Raw genomic sequence first — 14,642 nt, forward strand, 5'->3', positions numbered from 1 at the left:
AACTGTAGTCTCAGCGTTGCACCCCTCCCATTATAATACCTCTTTCCAATATGACATATTTCCTTTATATTAGTGAGACAAAAAGCAAGGCACAGACAAAATTTTGTGAAAATCAGTTCAGCAATTACTTTCAGTATTAGCAAACAGACATCCACATTTAAGATTTTATTTATATAGATGACACAGAAAGAAGTACTGAGTTTATAGTGCAATGTACCCTGAAATCAAGCTACTTATTTCTTTATAAATAAGGAAACTCCACAAATATGACAAATTACACACCTCATGGTCAGCCTGGCTACTCTTTACTTGGTTAGTGTTCCTGACAGTGGTTTTCCAAAAATGTTTGCAGTTTCACAGCTAAATTATCCTGACTTTAGATCACTACGCTCAAGTGTAGCCCCAATTCAATGCTGTTTAAACTGATAAAACTTCATGGGGTCTACCAAAAACAAAGCATCATTCCCCAAGTAAATTTCTTCACCCCACCATTTTTACATAGTGCCTCTTCGTTTGACATCAGGATGTTGATGTAGTTGGCAAACCTGTGAAATTTTGGTTATGGCATTCACATAGCAATGACCTTCAGACACCATTTCAACCATTCCAAGTATTTTTTTTTTTTTTAATAGGGAAACAGCGTTCGTGTGGGTGTTGCTACTGCAGTGTGCATAAGACTTGGTAAGTAGTTGCTGGGCAACAAATTATTGCAGGGCTTAGCTCAGAGGCACGGTGTAACAAATGCTTTTGGGAAGGATTGATTGATGGAAAGATAAGACATGTCTACAGTATGTGTTCTCTTCCCACTTGGCACCACAGAGCTAGCACTGAAAAGTACATGAAAAATGTTACAAATGAATACATCGAAAACCTCAGATGAAAATTCTGTATTATTAGATGTTTTGCCACTGAACCCTTTGAATAATGCATGTACCATTTTGTTAGCTTTCATTTAGAGGAAAAAATCAGCATCTTGCCATGAGGACCACAATCCTCAGATTACAGTAGTTCTGCTAGATGTTGTATATTTTTCAGTAATAATAATATTCCAAGAAATACTGCTCAGATTTTTTCAGCACTAGTGAAACACACATTAAAACAAATTTAGTATGTCTCATTTAGAAATGTACATCCTTTCATCTTTAATTCTAAAACTTTTTTTTTTTTTTAACTGGGTAGGTGTGTAAGAAGAGGGTAGCATAAGAATCTATCTTGTCTATAATTTTACACATTTGTCTACAGTTGCCAGTAGCAGCTGGTATTTAATTCAATAATTCTCTGACCCATGTTTAGTTTTGGAAAAATTTAAAATCTTTTTTCTTTATTATGTCCCTCAGTACTAAGTGGATAGGTGAGTTGTGCAATGTCTTGTAGAACAAAGATGATGGAAAAGAAACTCCGATGCTCCTGGGTGTAAGTACCATTTTTACATTTTTTTTTATAACTCTTTGATGAGGCTGAAGCGGCTAATATAGGAAAATGTGATCATTTAAATTTTACATTGTTTCCTCTTGCTGTATAAAGGCTTCTGTAGTTGACCAGTTATTTTAGAATTAAAAATGTACCAAAAAACTATGCTTCATGATAAAAAAAAAATGTATTTCTTCACATATTGAAAAGCAGTATCAGTGTTTTTGGTTTAACAAGTAAACATGCAATCACTGTATCACAGGAAAATGAAGGCTCCAAGTCCAGCAGTACCCAAGGCTGCAGGTATGCTGTTATTTACCATATTCTCTTTAACAACATGATTCACTTTTTCAGATCCATCCATCCATTATCCAACCCTCTATATCCTAACCAGCCAGCCAGCCCACCGCAGGGCACATGCAGACACACACGCACACACTAGGGACAATTTAGAATCGCCAATGCATCTAACTTGTATGTCTTTGGACTGTGGGAGGAAACCAGAGCACCTGGAGGAAACTCCACGCAGGGAGGACCGGAAGTGAACCCAGGTCTCCTTACTGCAAGGAAGCAGGACTACCACTGCACCCTAGTGCCGCCCTTATTCAGATCAATTTAGAAAATTTCTGTTTCTACAATTCCTTATGTATGTCTAGTAAGCCCTCTTATGTTTTTTTAAATGAGAAAAAATTTACAGACAATAATTGCTTTCATAAATAAGGGCAAAGCAGCAATTTGCTAAAACAGTATTAATATTTTAACAACTAGTGGTTTCATGAGATGTACATTTTGTAATCTGCTTTAATAAATCTAAAACTAATTGATAATTATAAAGTTTGTGGTATTCCACTGGGACAAGAGGATTTAAGCCAAATATTCATTAGTAAGCCCACACTATATATACCATGTATAGTATATGCTTCATTAAGGAAGCCTTTTCTACATTTCTGTGGTAATGCTTGCACTCACTATGCTTTAGGAGAGCAGGATTAAAATAAAAATAGCTCAGATTTAAGCATACACTAGAGAATAAAAAAGCATTGCCCCTGTTGCAGCTGAGCCAACTATGCACCTTATCCAGATCCCCCAGAGTATGACATTCAGTAAAAAACACATCTTATATTGTGCTTTTGGAAGTGTTCTGGTTCTTAGCAGTTTGCACATTTATCTCACTTTCAGTTAGAGATAGCATAATGCTGTAGTCCTTGTCTATAGTTAGAAAGACTTATTTGAGGCGTTTACGCTTTCTCACAACAGGTTTTATCTGGACACCCTAGATTAATGCCACAATCTAAAGAAAGATCAATAAATTAAAAAATAACTCTCTGTGCGTGCATGTGTGTACCCCATTTAGGATTAATTTGTGCCTTTGTCAAAACATTTTTACTTCAATGACTGCGTAATTGATAATACTGTTCCAAAAATAAATGGATGGATAGATGGCCTTTCGATGATGAGGTAATATTCCTAACATACAGAGTGCGTTTTCCATAAATATGCAAACAAGAAATAAAAACAAATACTGTTTGTACTTACACCACTATAAAACCCTTTTAATCCAGACTAGAGCTTATTTAGGCAGCATCGGACACAATCCAGAAATCACCCCTGGACATGGTACCATTTAACTGCAGGGACCATTAACACCAGTTCAGTCAGTCATTCACCTATCCTGTATGTCTTTAGGAATATGGGAGGAAAACCCTTGCATTTACAGAGAGAATCTGTAATGCTCACATTAAACAATAACAGAGTTTAAACATTGTAGACTGGATACATGAGACATTAAAAACTACAAAACTGTGCCTTCCATAAATGTTTATATCATTATAAAAATTAGAACATACACTATGAATTGCATATTTTAAGTATTTAACCATTTGTTTTGGTAGCTGCTATGTTACTAAAGCAAAACTTGAACAGGCCATAAAATGAGCTGCTATCTCAAGGAATGTAAATATAAAATTAAGAAAAAGCATGTTTTAGAAAAAGCATACAAAAATATGAAATGGTTGGATGTTGAAGGGATCTTCTGCAAAATTAAGTCAAAACTGGTATAAACAGTTTCATAAGCATAAGACATTTAACAGCTATAGACTATAATTATTCAAACATAACACTCTACAATAAATCAGGTCCTGGAAGAACTATACTATAGCTCACTTCACACAAATGACACACTAGACTTCACTCATAATTTATCTCTCTGATCATCTGACTCTGACCATACTTTGCCCCTATATTGAAGAAACTTCTTCATTTCACTGAAACTAAAGTCATTCTGTTTGGAGTTTCAGGCACCTTTTTAAAATGATGTGATATATTTTACAAGTGTAACAGAGTAAAATGCTAATGACTAGACAGTCTAGTCTTAGCTATCCTTTCTTATGCCAAACACTGAAAGAACACTTTGCAAACTGCTTTCATCCTATAGGTTTAAATGAATAATTTTTGGCTTTTCAGTTGTAAGCACCTAAGCTCTTACATAATTTTCATAGCATCTTAACTCTTAATTCTTACCCTTCTCCTTATCTTTCTCCTGCCCTCCAGCTGACGTGAAGTTATACTAATTGTGCTATTCAAATGGTCTCCCACAATATCAAATCAAAATCTTTATTGTCATTATAGCAATGAGATATTGTACAACAAAATTTTAGGTGTAATTTTCCAGTGCGATAAAATAAAATAAAATACAAAAACACAGTTACTCAAGTTAAAACTAAAATAAAAAGGGAATAAAATAAGTACCAAAATAGTCCATAACAGCAGAACAATGTTTTCCACTCATACATACATTATATTGCACTTGTCCTTATCCAGTGTTAACTTAGAGCTGTATTGTAAACATGAGAGTGTATTGTATTGTAAACATGAAGGTGCACTAGGTCAGATTGACCACATAGCAGCATTCAGCATGGTGATGGCTGAAGGACACATACTTATTCTCAGTCTATTTGTCTTAGTCTTTATGGATCTGAAATGTCTGCCTTAAGGCAGGCGTTCAAACAATGCATATCCTGGGTGTGATGGGTCCTGAAGAATTTTCTTGACGTTATGGAGGCAACAGGATCTATGTAGATCTTCTAGTGAGGGAAGAGGACAGCCGACCATCCGCTGGGCGACCTTAATGAACCTGTGGAGCTCTTTCTTCTGTGTTACTGTGCAGCTGGAGAACCATGCACAGAGACAGTAGGCCAGGATGCTCTCTACTGTGCAGCGGTAAAAGGACACCAGCAGTTTCTCAGGGATGTTCTCCCTGCAGATGGCTACCCAGAAAACAATCCTGTTTTCTGCAGTATACCAATATATTGCAACGTATTGCTTAGTCTGTCTCTACATTGGGTAGTTTACAAGAAAAAAATGGATTTTAGGATGAGGGAGAGTTGGATTTTCTGATGTTCTTTAATTCGAAAAATAAGTTAATCAAGTGCCATTCACTTAGTCTAAACAATTTCCACTCGTGCTGTGACTTTACAATGAGTTAAACAAAAGTAAAGCTTTGTAGATGTTGCACTGAAAATTTGAGTAATCATTCTTCTCTCAATTCAAATTCAATAAACAACCTTGGACTTGTCATTATCAGTAAAGTGTAACATTATAGTGTAATATTTAATGGGACCAGCTAAAAGCTCTAGAGTCTTGGGTTCACATCCTATCTTAGACAGTGGCAGTGTGAGCTTTCATGTTTTTCGATTGTCTACAAAAATTGTTTATTGGTTACTTCAGTTTTTCTAGCACATGTTAATTTAGTTAGTATATTATAAAATTAACCATGCCCAGAAAAAAAAATACCCAAAACCATGCACATGCTGACTACTGTTTGTTTGCTGAAATGTTACAAATTCAGTAACAACTTACAGTATGCTTAGGATTTGGAAATAGTCAAGATGCAGTGCAATGTAACACTTTGTATTAAGATCCCTTGATGGCTAATAATTCAGTGGATAATAAGTGAAATTCCAAAGAGTAATTAAGGGCAGAAAAGGAGCTCAGTTGATTGTGGCCTTTTCAAGGACATGGATAAAGCAACCAAATGAAAATTGTCTACTCTATTAGGTTAGATGGATTGTCCATGCTGGAGCTAAAATATGTTTCTGTCAATACTAACACCTATTATAAATTAAACCAATTAAAAAAATATTGACCTTTGCCTTCTGGAGGTAGCCCTGAAATGCTTTGTAACTTATACATAAACATCCTGCCATTCTGGGTTGCTGATGCCAGCAGATGAGGTTATCCCCTCAGGAATCAATGTGTGTTCTCAGGCATTCTAACATTCAGTTTTCAGTCTATAGCTCCCAGCAGTGAGAGGTCACAGCACAAAATCTGATACTTGAACATTTCCCAATCTCTAATTGTTGATGCTATAAGTACTTATTAGAAAAGTGGATTAAGCTTAACAGGAGGGAATCTTATTAAAGCAAATAATCCTTTCATTGCCTGGCAAAAAAGTTAAAGGATTCTATGAAGAAAATAACTTGAAGATTCCTCTAACACACCTTTCCAATCCAGTTGTTCATGCATATAAGGATCTACATAGCAGTCCAATAATAACAACATTTAGGCTGAGCCTGTGACCATCACAAAACTTGAAAATACACACAGCATCTCAGATTTGCATAGATGTTTGCTTATTCGGTTGTGGTTAAGTTTTGAGTTTCCAGCTTCATTGGTAATTTACTCCACATTCCTACATTCTTGATATCTACATCATTCCTTTACCAGTTTTTTTTATAGCTTCTCATGTGAAAATACAATAAGCACAAAAAAGCAACAAATAACTTGGTAAAAAGGTGAATTATTCCGTTCATACATTTTATATGCCAATATTTCCACAATGAGTGCGTTATAGAACCATTGTACAAAAAAGTAAAGTGCATTTTTCTCTCTCTCTAGGCTTGTAAAGCAAAAAGAAAACCATTTAGGTGAAAAAAACAAACAAAAAACACTGCATGGAACCATTTCTGATATTAGATGTACATTTTCACATTGTGAGGTGGTTTGATTAAGGCAGGATCATTTTCTTGTGAACTAAAATGTAGCATTATTTTTCCATTTATTACATTAATGAGGATCAAAACCAGGAATAAAATGTGATCTTCTCAGTACAAAGAAAAAACGATGAGTCCAGCAATCCTAATATGAACCCAAATTAGAAACTTAAAAATGTAATTTACGAGGTGAGGGTAGTGTGTGATTAAGTAGAAAGAAAAAAGGTATAGTGACTTGGTTCCATTTTTTGCAAAAAACAGGAAATTGAGACACAAGTCTTCTTTCAACAGGAATGTGACATTGCAAATGCTTCTTAATACCGATACTCATGACAATAGGTCTGATAGTAGCAAAGTGATAGTACCAGTGGAATGTGTAAAGTTAGAGTGAATAGCTACCTACAGTATGAAAATTGTGTGTAGTGTTCAGATTTTTCCTTAAAAGCCTCCTGTATAGAAGGAGACAGATTGTAACATTCATTTGCATAATTGTTCACCTTTACCAACTTACATTTTACCTACCTTACTTGCTTACTGACACCCCACTTGTTTTTGATTGATTTTTATATGCAACTATATCCTTTTATCTCACATGAATTTAGCCATTATGCCTCACTTATTCTCTACATCAACATGAAGTTAATAACAATGTAACAGAAACTGAACATTTTTAAAGCAATTGAAATGCATTTTTATTGTTATTACTTGCATAATTTGCTGTGAGGCAACTGTTGGAAGATGTAATAAATGGTGAAAATGTAACTATGATTTATATGGCTTTACAGTATATGTTCTATTTTCCCTATATTTAAGTATTTATTCAGAGCTTTAGCTTCAACTTACACATATGAGAATTATGGTAGTACCAGTTCAAGTATATAATGTAATGCAGACACTATTAGAATGTTTTTCTGCTATAAAACAAAGCCATTTACAATACAGAAACAAACCCTCAAGGTCAGGGATATGATTCTTATATAATTAATAACTTCCTAGAATGTTCTACTTATAGTACTTACAGAAAAAAGATATAGATGGTTGTTAAGATGCATCATTGATTTTAAACGTTTTTTCTAGACAGCATTTGAATAAGAAAAAAAGAGCAGCTAACACTATTACTGTACAGTATATTTTTCTACAAAAATTGTTTATCTGAGTGTTGGCTTGTTGAAATTCAGACTTTTTTGGCCATTCTTCAAAGAAAAAAGTCACCAAGGACACAACTGAAGAGCAGAGAACTCCAAGACATACAACGTGTCTGTGTTCTTTTTTCCACTGTTGGACTAAAAATACTTTTCTGATATTTTATATACTTTCCTATTCTGGTGTTGGTTTAAATGCATAAAAGGATGTACTAAATGTTTTTGTACAATGTTCAAATATGTTGTTCTTCTGGAATCTATTTGGAGACGCAGATGTATGTTTGTTAACTGGCAATTGAATAGAAATAAAGGAAGCTGTGTTTGACCGAAGTGCATAATACAGCAAAAGAGCAGAACCAGACTAATTCTGTTGAAATTATTTCAATATTAATCAGCAGCTCTAAGTGCTTTACACAAATAAAATATCAAAAAGAGACAAAACTAAAAAGAAAAACTAAATAGCCACCTTTTGTAAGTTTCCAGTTAAATATAAAAATACTACTGTCAGATGTACAGAGGAGAAGAAAATAAAAACATTCATCCAGCGAGGACACTGGAGAAAATGAAGGAGTCTCCAGGACAAAACATCACCCAGTCCCCATATTTCTACATTCTCCCAATGTCTGTGTAAGGTTTCTTCCAGTTAACTGGCAGTTCCAAACTGGCTCTATGTGAATGTGAATATGTTGAGTGAGCATTGTAATGAACTGGTATATTGTTTAGAACAGTTTCCTGTTTTGTGGCCATTGTTACTGGGATACACTCAAGCCCTCTGCCATGGCCCTGAGTTGGTTAAACAATTTTGAGAATGTTTCATGGTTCATAGTTTGTTTTTCTCTTCTCCAGTTGCACATGACCTTCTTGTATATTAAGCATACAAACACTATATAACACAATTGTTTTTTTTTTTTTTTATTATAGCAAACTAATTGTGTGAACAAACAAACTGCCCAACTGCGTATTAATCAGTGAAGTAATATAACATAATAGTTTTAGGAAATAAAGCAATAATTTTGTAAACAAAACTACTGTCATAAGCACCATGGAAAATTAATCTGACTAAAATGTAATGATCTACCCATGCAAGCCATTTGTATGAGATCACGCCCTTGTTCTCTGTCATTTATTTTGCTTTCTGAGGTCTCTTCTTCCTTGGAAGCAGAAACATTATAAAAAGATTCCTATTTTTGTACTGAACTGGTCAGCTAATGATAACTAACAAACCATAACATAACAAAGCATAAACAAAATCACTTAATATTGAAATGAGAATAGAATATTTTAATATACAGCTGGTCAAATACATTGCCTGTCTAATACAGTAGATCTGCAACCACTTCTTTAGCACAATTCAGGGAAAACCAAAGAAATCAGCATGCAGACAGAGTGAGTCTGAAAAGTAACCGTCCAATCACTTTCATAATCAGAAAAGCTGTGTCTGACCTAGCTGTATAGCCAGGACCATAAACACTCTGAAACTCAATCCTTTCTCTAAATGAGGTTTGGGCTGACGGTTTAATTCTGCATTCAAGGACACCGTGATGGAAAATTGCATTCATATGTCCATCAATAACTTCCAACTGTCCACCTGATTTATAATCTCATTTCTTGGCGATACCACCAGCCAAGTTTAGCTGTACATATCCTATTCTTCAAAGAAAATCCTTTGAGGACCTGATTTCTCTTTCATTTCAACGAAGTGAGGCTGGTTGTATTGATATCAACAGAGACTAAAATGAAACAAAGCTGCTGAGCAGACGGTTTCATAGAAGGATGTGAACATTTCCATTTAATCAAATAAATGTGAACATGTGTGTATAGTTAAAAACATAATCCATGCCATAATTATAGTTAATACATCTTCTTTAAAGGTCATTTGTAAGCACATTCCGTTTTTTCATTTTAAGTGTGTATATGCGCATGTGTGCATATGAATGAAAATATGCTTTGTACAAATATTGCCAGAATATACTCAGTTTGTCTAACAATAACGAAATAAGCTTGATCAAAAAAAATGATCAATGTGTAAAATGAATATCTTAAGCTCAGAATATTCATCCCACCTATTATCAAACTTCCTTTATGCAGATTAGAGGAGTAAAACTATTCTAAAAAGTAAAATGGAAATATTCCATTACTCTTCCAGATTTTTGGGAAAAGTGATTTAGCTAAAATGGTTTATATTAAACAGAAATTTCACTAAACTAATCAGGGAATTGTGGTGTGCAGACATCATATGCTATTCAAGCTGATATCAATATGACACATCTACTAAAAATGTTTTAAATTTATTTCACTTTATTCATGTTTGTTTCATTTACATTCCACCACAAATCATCACATCTTCAGTGGCCTGTTAATGAAACATGGCAGAAGGTATATGGCCTTTTTGCTATGTGGTCACCTCTATACACCTGTTTTTAAAACATGTTCTTCATTTATGTTAGTGCCGATTCTAATTCTGGAACAGGTTACATGAAAAGGACACATGAATGTCCAGGTTTTACATAAAGAGTTTGGATAAATGCATGAAAAGTTGTATTGACCTGTTAGAGTGCTCTAAATTAAGGATAGCATAAAACTACATACATTAAATACATTGACAATATACGTACATTAGTTTGACTCCTTTTACCTTACTAACACATTTGTTTATTTGTAAAAAGGAAAATAAAATTGCATGTGCTGGCTAAATGCTGAAAGTAGGAAAAAAAATTATAAAATACTTTCCATTCTAGATTTTAGCACAGAAAATATTCATTATTTCCTGAATAGCAAGGCTTCTCCCTACTGACAGCATCACCAGATGCAGACAGTGGTCGACTGTAAAATGAAGACCATTTGCAGTTCACCAAATAACTGCAGGTAAAATTGAATTATGATGTTTGAAATTAGGATTAGTTTCTTCATTTTACAATAAATACTGAGGTTTTCTGAATTACCTGAATCTCAGTTTAAAGCCAAGATGAAAACTGAACAGCATGACTTAAGAATAAGAATTACAAAACTAATTCAGAACTCATAACAAAGCTACTGTATTACAGTGGAAATTTGTATTTAATATGTTCTGTAGTTTTAAATCCTGAAAATAAATGTAGTATGCTGCTGCTTATAAAAAATAAACTTCATATGTCAAAGACATATGACAAAAATGATAGACTAACAGCACCATTTGCATTCCAGGATGTATATCAAGGTGAAGAACATTTTTTTTTCTTAACAGCGAGATACATTTAGTTGTGCTGTAAGGTTTAGATGGGATAAAATCATGATTTAAAGAGAGGCCTTTAAAATTCAGAACACGATTTTTTTTCGCAGTTTTCATTATTCCCTCAAAAATTTACCAGCACAAACTTGCAAAATGTTCTGCCACGAAAAACTAATAAATTCAAGTGTTATGATTGGCATAAAGGTGTCTTTTTGGAATTCCATCCAAAAGCCTGATCTATCCATCCATCCATTATCCAACCCGCTATATCCTAACTACAGGGTCAGGGGGGTCTGCTGGAGCCAATCCCAGCCAACACAGGGCGCAAGGCAGGAAACAAACCCCAGGCAGGGCGCCAGCCCACCGCAGCCAAAAGCCTGATGACCACCTGAAATTCAGAAACCTACTGTTAGGCAAATTTTTCTTAAGTTCGTAAGAGAAAGCGAAGATAACGCTTCTCCCAATTTATTTCAGAAATCTATAATTTTACCAGTGCTTTACCACCCTGTGCATTATCCATGGCTGACATACATGTCTTTTCTCATTGATCGTATAGTGCTCAAGTCTCTACCTATCAATATGGCACTCAAAATCAGGATAAAACATTCAATGTATTAAGACTTACTTTCTATTTTCTTTTCTAATGATGGCTGGGTTTTTATTTCCTCCATTGTCTTTCTACCATTACTCCAATTGTATTTAGCACATTAGTACACCTAGCAATCTGCTAATTCCTTTATAAAGTATTTGCATTGGTGACTACCTACTGTACGTAAAATGATCACTGATGTGTTTTCCTGCACTGCATATGTTCATTCATTTAACACTGGTACTACTCAGTTGGTACATATATGGAAAAATGATTGATCGATTGCTTGCTTGACTAATAGTTGATGTGAATGTAATTAAACATTGATCATCTACTTAAACTTGTACAGTATTATCCTCTCACACAATGGTGTGATATTGAGGTCACTGTGGGGACATATACTTTCCATAGTGTTTTACATTAATATTTACTCCACTGCCAGGATCTCACATTTTGAATAATTTGTATTATCTTTAATTATATTTTTCTCATCATATTATATGCATTTAAAAGATTTATTGATTATACTGTAAGAATAAAAAGGATGATTACTTATTACCGTGGGTTCAGAAAATGATGGATGGATATAATGGATGTGTTCATTTGTATATTGACGGCTTAGGCAATGACACTGTCTTTAAAGGATTTTATACTGGAAAAGAAACATCATATTACATAAACATGTGCAACTGTTTATATACATGTAGGGAGATCTCTTTCCAGAACTGCAGACTTTTCAGTGAATGAATCATAGCCTATATATTACTGAAAATGGTTTGCTCTTATTTATGGTTAAGGGGTTTATTGACTATAACCTTGGTGTCCTTCACATCTGCATGCAAACAAACAAACATCACTGTCAACTCATTTTTAAACTGTTTCTCGAAGGGGTGATTACGGTTACAGAATGGCTAGTGCAAGTTTATACTGACAGATTTCTGAAAATACGTGTTTTTGATGAAATTATTAATTGATTGTTATAGAAGTCTAATAAGCATAAAGAGCCCACAGTCTCACAACACATCAACACTTATTGTTCCTGTAACCAAGGTGAAAATAAATTGCGGATATCACCCAGGTGTGATCTTGTTGGAGCTCACTAATTAGCTGCCCTTTGAAAGTGGGTACATCTGGTACCAAACAACCGTTATAGCGCTAGGTCTGCGAATGAAAAGCAAAAATAAACTATTCTGTCGCCATCTACTGGCTCCTCGTCATAACATAACATATCAAATCGCAGGTGTTGTCCATGGTGCCCTTTTGTGAGGTGAAGAGGGGAAAAAAGATTTCATACCTATTCTTTAGTTATTAGGGGGTGTTGTACCGCTTTGGCCATTACGGATGTAGTGAGAATTCAAGCAAAAATGACACCTTTTATTGGCTAACTAAAAAGATTACAATATGTTACATCTTGTTTGAAGAAGGGGCCGCCAATGAAAGGCATCATTTTGCTTGACTTTTCACTATACATAGTCTTGTAAGTGCAGGCTGCTTAGTACATGCTCCTCTCTTCTGATTGATCTTAGTTTGCGACCGTTCAGAAAAGAGAGTTCTACTTTTTGTAATATAACCACGGAAAGCGTTTGCACTAGCAGAGCCGAATGAGCTGCGGTCACCTTAAACTGAACGCAGGTAACATAACTGAAAGTAATTCTAATATATCGTTTCCTTTGTCATTCCATTGTCGTTTTTTAAAAAGTTTTAGGATTAAAGTTTACCACAGCGGCTTTTCTACTGATACTGCAGCATAATATTTCTTAGCGCAAGAAGTACATAAATAATACAAAAATGTTCTGCTGTGTGTTCATAAAAAATAAACGCTAACATGAAAGAAAAATAGCAGTGAAATACAATTCGCATGTTCGCACCATCACAGTTAAATGCAGAGAAAAGTGTGTCACTATTATATAACATAGTAGAGAATTAAAAAAAAACAAAAAAACTGAATCTTCCATGAAACGCAATTTACACTGACAGCATGAAAATAAAATCCAGTTTTCTACTGTAAGCATAAAGCACATTAGAAGAGCTAATCGGGGCGCTTTACAAATTGAACACAAAACATTTTTCAAACACAGACCAGCTTATTTGCAACAAGAATTTGTTATGTTCTTCGGATGCCCAACTGATTCCTTGAGAAAATAAACAGGTAAACAAAACAAACACGTGGTGGGGCACATCGTTAGGACATTCACCGAAATCTAAATTGGAGCAAGGCGGTCAGCGTAACAAAGTACCCTCGTATTTGATGGAACCACAAGATTATCTTGGCGACGGACCAGAATGCATTTTTTACGTGTTAACAGCATCGTATTAGCAGTGTTGCCTTAAAATTTCTCTCTTTGGCCAAGGTTGCACGTTTGTCAATTTTAAAAATAAATATGACCCTACATAAACCTATTATAAGACTGAAATCCCACTCACTGAATGCGTGAATCCGAAACACTAAATTCACAGAGCTAACGAAGTGTGTGTATCAGTGTTCATTTTGTCAACTCCACAATCAGTTGCATAGAACACACTGCCTGAGTACCGAGCTGTTCTTATGTAAGGACCATCTCGGGGTTATCAAATCTCTAAGCAAAAAACACTTTTACCATATAATACAACGACAAAGCTACACGTATACACTCTTATAAAAACAAACTTTCATTTTATAGTTTTAAGTTGTTACACGCTACAGGCGAATATAAAAATACATCCGGTGACAAACATGATTAAAACCTGCCCCCGTCTTAAACATAAATAATTCAATTTTAATAAAAGAGTCACGGAAAAAAAATATGAACAATTTCCTGCGCTTGTCTGCTCCACGCGCTATGCATCCATTCATATCAAGCTTGGCATACTGGAGGGGAGATGGTGCTAAAGTGATGCGCAGGCGGCTGCTAGCGCTACCCCGTGCTTTTATGGCGTTTAACGGGAACCCCCTTTTCTCCAGTCCTACCTTCATTTTCTGGATAAGTCCTTAACGTCTGACTTGTGGAAAAGAGATGTAGAGTCAGAAGGGAAGGATAAATCCATAGGAGTGCCATTTTCAGGCAGCGCCGTTCGACCGCATCCCTCTGTACAAAGTTACTGAGCGCAAAGAAGGAGAGAGAGAGAAAAGGAGATGAGTGCAGGAGGCAGGAGGAAGGAGGATCCGCAGCCAGCGTGGCTCTGTCAATCACTTCGAGGACTGTCCCCTGTCAGGAAAAGCGTGAACCGGGACAGGGATCATGGGTCACAGCGAGTGTACGCCGGGTTCGTGTAGATTGGAATTGTAATATTGCTCTTGTGAATGATAATTTGATAAAGGTGGC

The 14,642-nt window shown here is 35.2% G+C and overlaps 1 protein-coding gene across 1 annotated transcript in view; it reads right to left on the minus strand.

Annotated features, from left to right (window-relative positions):
* LOC120533809 (ephrin type-A receptor 3-like) overlaps positions 1-14,437 on the minus strand; it is a 486,863-nt gene extending 472,426 nt beyond the window's left edge. Inside the window, exon 1 of the mRNA XM_039760793.1 lies at positions 14,288-14,437. Within this exon, the coding sequence (XP_039616727.1) occupies positions 14,288-14,375 (88 nt within the window). The 5' untranslated portion in view covers positions 14,376-14,437. The remainder of the gene's footprint in view (positions 1-14,287) is intronic.
* Positions 14,438-14,642: the final 205 nt, after the last annotated feature.

This window comes from Polypterus senegalus, chromosome 1, assembly GCF_016835505.1.
Source record: "Polypterus senegalus isolate Bchr_013 chromosome 1, ASM1683550v1, whole genome shotgun sequence".
Taxonomy (NCBI): Eukaryota; Metazoa; Chordata; class Cladistia; order Polypteriformes; family Polypteridae; genus Polypterus; species Polypterus senegalus.